At 48.5% G+C, this 8,207-nt stretch overlaps 1 protein-coding gene across 1 annotated transcript in view; it reads left to right on the top strand.

Moving 5' to 3' along the window:
* fmnl2a (formin-like 2a) overlaps nucleotides 1-8,207 on the top strand; it is an 80,228-nt gene that overhangs the window by 49,888 nt on the left and 22,133 nt on the right. Inside the window, exons 8-14 of the mRNA XM_062458033.1 lie at nucleotides 106-182; nucleotides 3,028-3,121; nucleotides 4,194-4,268; nucleotides 5,234-5,344; nucleotides 6,565-6,714; nucleotides 6,924-7,025; nucleotides 7,193-7,517. Coding sequence (XP_062314017.1) covers nucleotides 106-182; nucleotides 3,028-3,121; nucleotides 4,194-4,268; nucleotides 5,234-5,344; nucleotides 6,565-6,714; nucleotides 6,924-7,025; nucleotides 7,193-7,517 — 934 coding nt within the window. The remainder of the gene's footprint in view (nucleotides 1-105; nucleotides 183-3,027; nucleotides 3,122-4,193; nucleotides 4,269-5,233; nucleotides 5,345-6,564; nucleotides 6,715-6,923; nucleotides 7,026-7,192; nucleotides 7,518-8,207) is intronic.

Raw genomic sequence — 8,207 nt, 5'->3', positions numbered from 1 at the left:
TGTATGATGTAAAAGGAGGCACCCCCCCGTATATTAATTGGCCTGTTCTCTCTCTCCATCCCTCCTGTCATGTTCTCTCTCTCCATCCCTCCTGTCATGTTCCAGTATGGCTTCAACATGGTCATGTCGCACCCTCATGCTGTGAATGAAATTGCACTTAGTCTCAACAATAAGAACCCTAGGTAAGTTCTAGTAGTGCTGGGATGGAGGCTGGGTCTAGTGGAGGCTGGGCCTCATAGAGGCTGGGGTGGAGGCAGGTGTGGAGGCTGGGGTGGTGGCTGGGCTATAGGCTGGGCTAGAGGCTGGGCTATAGGCTGGGCTAGAGGCTGGGCTAGAGGCTGGCCCTGTAGTTATTATCAGCAGGTGAGAGGCTGGGGTAGAGGCTGGCCCTGCAGTTATTAACAGCAGGTGAGAGGCTGGGGTAGAGGCTGGCCCTGCAGTTATTAACAGCAGGTGAGAGGCTGGGGTAGAGGCTGGCCCTGCAGTTATTATCAGCAGGTCAGAGGCTGGGGTAGAGGCTGGCCCTGTAGTTATTATCAGCAGGTGAGAGGCTGGGGTAGAGGCTGGCCCTGCAGTTATTAACAGCAGGTGAGAGGCTGGGGTAGAGGCTGGCCCTGCAGTTATTAACAGCAGGTGAGAGGCTGGGGTAGAGGCTGGCCCTGCAGTTATTAACAGCAGGTGAGAGGCTGGGGTAGAGGCTGGCCCTGCAGTTATTAACAGCAGGTCAGAGGCTGGGGTAGAGGCTGGCCCTGTAGTTATTATCAGCAGGTGTGGAAGCTGCTGAGATCTGTGAACTGGTCAGCCTCTCCAGTCACTGACAAATGTACACCTGCTCTTCAAGCACACACACACACACACACACACACACACACACACACACACACACACACACACACACACACAGGGTACAGACCTATGTGTTCAGGGCTCATTGAGCCAGCCAGCCAAGCTTAGCTAGCCAGTCAGCCAGCCAGTCTTAACAGGGCTGTCAGCCAACCAGTCAGCCAACAAGTCAGCCACCCAGCCAGTCTTAACAGGGCTGTCAGCCAACCAGTCAGCCAACAAGTCAGACAGTCAGCCAGCCAGTCTTAACAGGGCTGTCAGCCAACCAGTCAGCCAACAAGTCAGCCAGCCAGCCAGTCTTAACAGGGCTGTCAGCCAACCAGTCAGCCAACAAGTCAGCCAGCCAGCCGTCTTAAATATCTATTTCATTTAACCTTACTTTGACCATTCTTGCTCTGATTTAACCCATAGAGTCAAATAACTGTAATTCCATTGATATTGGCATAATTTGGTTCATGTTAATACACTGTTCAGTTTCCCCTCTTCCTTTAAACCGTAGAATAGTTTTGGTTGTTTGACCAATATTTAACCCCTTACATGTGTGTGTGTGCATGTGTGTGCTGTGTGTGTGTTTTTGTGTGCACACCAGAGGCCTGAATTACGAAGTTCAACAAACCCAGGATATCTTTTAGCTAGCTGCCTTCACTAAGCCTAACAACCGCAATCTAACATAAGTGGTGTCACGGTTTCCCCCATCTAGCCATGAGCACGTTCACGTAAAGAGCGGGGTTTGCTCCATGTGACCCATCGCAAACATGGACAAGTCTACCAGAGCCACACATTTTACACAAGATGAGGAAATTATGTTATTAAACATTTATGAAGAATTCTGACTAGAATTACAATTGTGTATTCCATTCCATTATTCCATTAAATGTATGTGTTTCTTATGTGTATGCTTATGGTGTGTAAGATTACAACAGTTACAATGGTCTTGAGAGCAAATAAAGAATGTTTATAAAGCATGAATCAAACCGAAAAATAGGCTTCCTTGCAAATCGTATAAGGTCAACAAGTACAAGGGCTTTTGGTGCTTTTATCAGTTCCTGTTTTAGGAGGATATCGGTTGGCTACATAAGCTACAAAGATACTCGTTGGGAAAAGCGAAAGTGTCTCTACAAACTCTGAACACTTTCACGATTAAGCCATTTTCCAAGATGATTGGTTGGTCAGTAGGCGGAGCTTTCATACGTGTTGATCTGTTATCTATAACATAACCGGAGCAGGTTAAGTGTGCAGCATGAGCTGCCATGGCAATCTACCCTGATAATAAGGGGTGGTGACACTGAAAACCCAGGCAGGGATAAACCTGAAATTACCTCGCTAACCCCAAACCCTGCTACGTCGTACAGGGCCCTGATCTACATGAATTCATGCAAGTTTTCTGAAGACATCGTATGCCCCCCCCCCCCCCCCCCCCGATAGGCCTGTTAAGACTGTCTGACTGTCTGACTTGTTAAGACTGGCTGGCTGGCTGGCTGGCTGACTTGTTAAGACTGGCTGGCTGACTGTCTGACTTGTTAAGATTGGCTGACTGACTGACTGGCTGACAGGCTGCCAGGCCTGTTAATAACAATGCAAATGAATGAAATCAATTACAAGGCAAACATGTTACAAAATGAAAGTTTTAAATCATACTACTCTACCATGGGACAAGTCAGAGCTGAGGAGAAGGTCTCAGGAGATGAAGAATCCACAGAACAATGCTTCACTATTCCCTTTATACACAAGAACAACCAATCACACCATATCTTGACCCTTACTTATCAACATATGACTAGCAATGCGACAATGAGGTGTGAGACCCATCAAGCAGAGACTGTGTCCAACAACTCCAGATTTTATCATATGAAAGGTGGGGGCAGGGTGACACCCAGCCTTACACAAACACACACACAGATATATCTGAACGATCCATTTATTGACCTGTCATTAAATCCTTAGATTAGATAGAAGCTATGACTAATTGCATTATCATTTGTGCTGTGTGATTATAAACCTGCTCCATCCCCTGTCATTATAGTGAGACAGACTACCTCAGGTAGAAGTCCTACAGACTCCATGGTGGTTTTGTTGATTCCTGTCAGGTAGAAAATATGAGAGGGAGGTTTTATATGGGACATTAGATGTGGGTATGTACTGTAGTTGATGCTGTTTGCTGTCCTGACCTCCCTCCACCCTCAGAACCAAAGCCCTGGTGCTGGAGCTGCTGGCGGCTGTGTGTCTGGTGAGGGGAGGACACGAAATCATCCTCTCCGCCTTCGACAACTTTAAGGAGGTACGACAGCGTGTGTGTGTGTGGGGGGGGGGGGGGTTTACGTGTGTGTAAATGCATTGTGCTGCAGGTGGGGTTGTGTTGCAGGTGAGATGATGGGCGGGGTTGTGTTGCAGGTGAGATCAGTGTTTCCCCTACCATTATATTAGGGGGGCGCCTAGGGGGGTGCCGTTGGGGGGGCGCCCCGCCCCCCCAACGGCCCCCCCCGCCCCCCCTGGAAGGTCAAGTTAATAATAATAATAAAAAAAATGTTTTTACATTTTTTAATATAATTTTTTTAAAATTTATATATATATATATGTATATATATAGCGCCCGATCAGAAAACAAGTCGTTTAAAGTTACCTTTCCTATAAAACAGGTCTATAGCTTGCTCTTTTATTAAACAAACTAAATGGCCTTATGTTATTTATCTTATTTACACGACAGCGTGTCATTTACATTTAGTCATTTAGCAGACGCTCTTATCCAGAGCGACTTACAGTAAGTACAGGGACATTCCCCCCGAGGCAAGTAGGGTGAAGTGCCTTGCCCAAGGACACAACGTCATTTGGCACGGCCGGGAATCGAACTGGAAACCTTCAGATTACTAGCCCGATTCCCTAACCGCTCAGCCACCTGACTCCCATTTCTGTCTCTACATGGTCACTGCCGCCCCCCCCCCTCCCCCCCCAAAGCTGTAAACCTAGGGGAAACACTGGAGATGATGGGTGGGGTTGTGTTGCAGGTGAGATGATGGGTGGGGTTGTGTTGCAGGTGAGTTGATGGGTGGGGTTGTGTTGCAGGTGAGATGATGGGTGGGGTTGTGTTGCAGGTGAGATAATGGGTGGGGTTGTGTTGCAGGTGAGATGATGGGTGGGGTTGTGTTGCAGGTGAGATGATGGGTGGGGTTGTGTTGCAGGTGAGATGATGGGTGGGGTTGTGTTGCAGGTGAGATAATGGGTGGGGTTGTGTTGCAGGTGAGATGATGGGTGGGGTTGTGTTGCAGGTGAGATGATGGGTGGGGTTGTGTTGCAGGTGAGATGATGGGTGGGGTTGTGTTGCAGGTGAGATGATGGGTGTGGTTGTGTTGCAGGTGTGCTCTGAGGACCAGAGGTTTGAGAAGCTGATGGAACACTTCAAGAACGAGGACAACAACATCGACTTCATGGTAACATTCAGACAAGCACACTCCACCTGGTGCTCCTAACTCTCAACAAGTTACAATTCTGAGAGTTGCAAAAGTTTCAACAGAAATAGGAGGAAAAAAAGACTTGAACATGATGAATGAGTTTTGCACTTTGAGGGAACCGTGCCAGTAATTAGGCCAACATGGTTATCTCTCTCGTTCCCTCCCTCTCCCTCCCCCTCTCTCTCATTCCCTCTCTCTCTACCTCTCTCTCTCTCCCTCTCTCTCTCCCTCTCTCCTTCCCCCTCTCTCTCTCTCTCTCTCCTTCCCCCTCTCTCTCTCTCTCTCTCTCTCTCTCTCTCTCTCTCTCTCTCTCTCTCTCTCTCTCTCTCTCTCTCTCCCTCCACATATTCCTGCTGATTGCTTGGGGCACCCAGCAGATGCTGTGTGTGTTTGAATAGGCCTTGTGTGCCACAGGTCACAAGTTCTTCCCCAGGCTGTTGGGTTGCAGCCAGGCATCTGACACGAGCATGAGAGCATCTGACACGAGCATGAGAGCATCTGACACGAGCATGAGAGCATCTGACACGAGCATGAGAGCATCTGACACGAGCATGAGAGCATCTGACACGAGCATGAGAGCATCTGACACGAGCATGAGAGCATGAGAGCATCTGACACGAGCATGAGAGCATCTGACACGAGCATGAGAGCATCTGACACGAGCATCTGACACGAGCATGAGAGGACACAGTGGTCAGAGCTGGCGTCTCGCTAGGCTGACGTTGAACTTCTTAAGGAAGTCCATTAAGCCAGTGGAGACGGCTGATGGAGATGTTCACATTAGACAGCGGAGAGGTCGGTGTACGCGGCCCCACCCAGATGCACCGCTCTCAGAGAGAGGTAGATCAGATAGTCATCCAGATTAACATCCAGCCAGGAAGCAGTCAGTCACAGTACTGTAGACCAGTGGGTCCCCAGGCTCATGTGGAGCACCTGTTCCCTAGGTGGCCTGTATGCAGTTCATCAACATCGTGGTCCACTCAGTAGAGGACATGAACTTCAGAGTCCATCTGCAGTACAACTTCACCAAGCTGTGTCTTGATGAGTACCTGGACGTGAGTAGATACACACACACATACACACACACACACAGACATATATACACACATTTACATTACATGTATTCATTTAGCAGACGCTTTTATCCAAAGCGACTTCCAAGAGAGAGCTTTACAAAAAGTGCATAGGTCAATGATCATAACAACGAGATAGCCCCAAACATTGCGGGTAGCCAAAACATGAAGGATACATTGTGAAAAGCAAATAAGTGCCAATGGGTAGAACAATAAGAGCATGTAGTTAAACAAGTTACAATTAAACAACATGATCCTCGAAAGTGCTAGAGTGTACCTGGAGCAAAGCAAGCAACAATAATATAATTCACAGCGAGTACAAGTAGTTAAATCAGTTACAACTAACCAACAAGTGCAACAGGTCCCTCAATAAGTGTCATTGTGTTCCTGGAGGAAATAAACTAACATCTGATCAAACAAATATTTCTTAAGTGCCGTTGTACTCCCGGAACAGCTCCTGGTGCGTCTTTAGTCTTTTCTTGAAGGTGGGGAGACAGTCAGTGTCTCTGATCGAGTTGGGGAAGTGATTCCACCATTGGGGGGCCAGACAGGAGAAGAACTTGGGTTGGGAGAGGGTGCTCTTGAGTGGTGGGACCACCAGACGGTTGTCAGAAGAAGACCGTAGGTGGCGGGTGGGGGTGTAAGGGAGGAGGAGAGACTGGATGTAGTCGGGTGCAGTCCCGTTCACCGCTCAGAAGGTCAGTACCAGGGTCTTGAATCTGATGCGGGCCGTGATGGGTAGCCAGTGGAGGTAGATGAAGAGCTGGGTAACATGGGAGCGTACACATACATGCATACACACATACATACATACACACATACATACATACACACACACATACATACACACATACATACATAGACACACACACATACATACATACATAGACACACACACACATACATACATACATACATACACACATACATACATACATAGACACACACACACATACATAGACACACACACACATACATACATAGACACACACAAACATACATACATACACACACACACCCTCCACATATTGTTCTCCTGGCTGGAGAGACTAAGTTTGTCTGCCCTCCTCTTAGATGAACTGAACTGGAAACATCTTTTCTCCTTTTCTGGTGTTTATGTGTGTGCATACGTGTGTGTGTGTGCCTGCATGTGTGTGTGTCTGTTTGTGTGGGTATTTGTTTGTGTGTGTGTGTGCGTGTAGAAGCTGAAACACACAGAGAGTGACAAGCTGCAGGTTCAGATCCAGGCCTACCTGGACAACGTGTTTGATGTTGGCGCTCTGCTGGAGGACGCAGAGACCAAGAATGCAGCGCTGGAGCGCGTGGAGGAGCTGGAGGAGAATGTGTCACATGTGAGACACACACACAAACCTCCCTCTCTCTCTCTCTCTCTCTCTCTCTCTCTCTCTCTCTCTCTCTCTCTCTCTCTCTCTCGTTCCCTCTATCTCCCCCTCACTCTCTCTCTGATGATATGGGTTCTGTGTAGACCACGACTGACCTGACCTCTGACATGACCCCTGACCTGATCCCTGTCCTACTGACCTCTGACCTGATGTCCCAGATGACAGAGAAGCTGCTGGACACGGAGAACGAGGCCATGGCTAAGATTGTGGAGTTGGAGAAACAGCTGATGCAGAGGAACAATGACCTGGAGAGCATTAGGGTTAGACCATCTTCTCCTCACAGCTGGAACCCATGGATGGATGGATTGGTGGATGGATGGATAGATATATAGACTGATTGATTGACTAAATTGTGGATTGATAGCCTTCTCACCATCCACCTCCTCCCCCCCCCTCCCCCCCACACACACACATCCTGCCCGGACAGGAAGTGTACAAAGACGCCAGCTCGCAGGTGCACACCCTGCGCCGCATGGTGAAGGAGAAGGACGAGGCCATCCAGAAGCAGGGCGACCTGGAGAAGAAGATCCAGGCACTGGAAATGCAGAAGAACCCAGGAGACGCCCTGGCCTCGCCTCCCTCGGCCCCCACCCTGCTCCCGGGAAGGGAGGGGGGCACAGGCATGTCCAATGGCACTGGCAGCGGCCCTGCGGGGCACGACAACGTTGGGGGGGTCCCAGGGGTGCCCTCGCCGCCCCCTCCCCCCCTTGCTGCTGGGTCAGGTAAGCAGAGCTCTCAACCAATCACAGCGTGTTACTGAATAGTCAGGGCTTCCTTAGTTCAGGCCTTGCCCTGTGATCGGTGTACTGTTACTGTAACTGCAGTGGAATTTGGAGCATGTCGCAGTGATACAAACTTTCCACCAAAGTGAACCGGGAGCTAGTTCGGAGCTGGTGCTAGAGCCAGTTCGGAGCTGGTTCAAGAACGGAGCCTTCTTAGAACCGGTTTGCTTTTCCACGGGCTAGAGAGCCACCACAGAGCCACGTCATTACGTCACTGTATACGTCTCATCTTTCCCAGCAACGCTAGCGCGGCAGCCCCAAACACAAAGCAGAGCCCGTCTAAAGCATAGATATATAAAGGCCTTTATATATATATATATCTATGGTCTAAAGGCTGTTTATCAATCCGAAGAACGCTAAGAACGCGAGGTTGAGATGTGTGTTTTCTTGGCTATTGCGCAATACCCTGGACTCGCAGCAGTATGACAACACTGGCATTATCAGTGCAACATTTTATAAACTTTTGCTGTATAGTGCTTGTGTATTACATTTATATTAAATATAGGCTCAATAGCTCATAACATTTGTGTTTGTCATTTCACTCATTTAATAGGATTATGATAAAATGCAGAAACTAGTGTCTGCACTGCACTGCGATGCTAGCTAGGTTATCGAAAAGTTGGAGCAAACTTACAAATTAGCAGTTTCACCAATAAAATA

Source organism: Osmerus eperlanus, chromosome 3, assembly GCF_963692335.1.
Source record: "Osmerus eperlanus chromosome 3, fOsmEpe2.1, whole genome shotgun sequence".
NCBI classification, from domain to species: domain Eukaryota; kingdom Metazoa; phylum Chordata; class Actinopteri; order Osmeriformes; family Osmeridae; genus Osmerus; species Osmerus eperlanus.
This window is presented reverse-complemented; position numbering and strand designations above follow the sequence as displayed.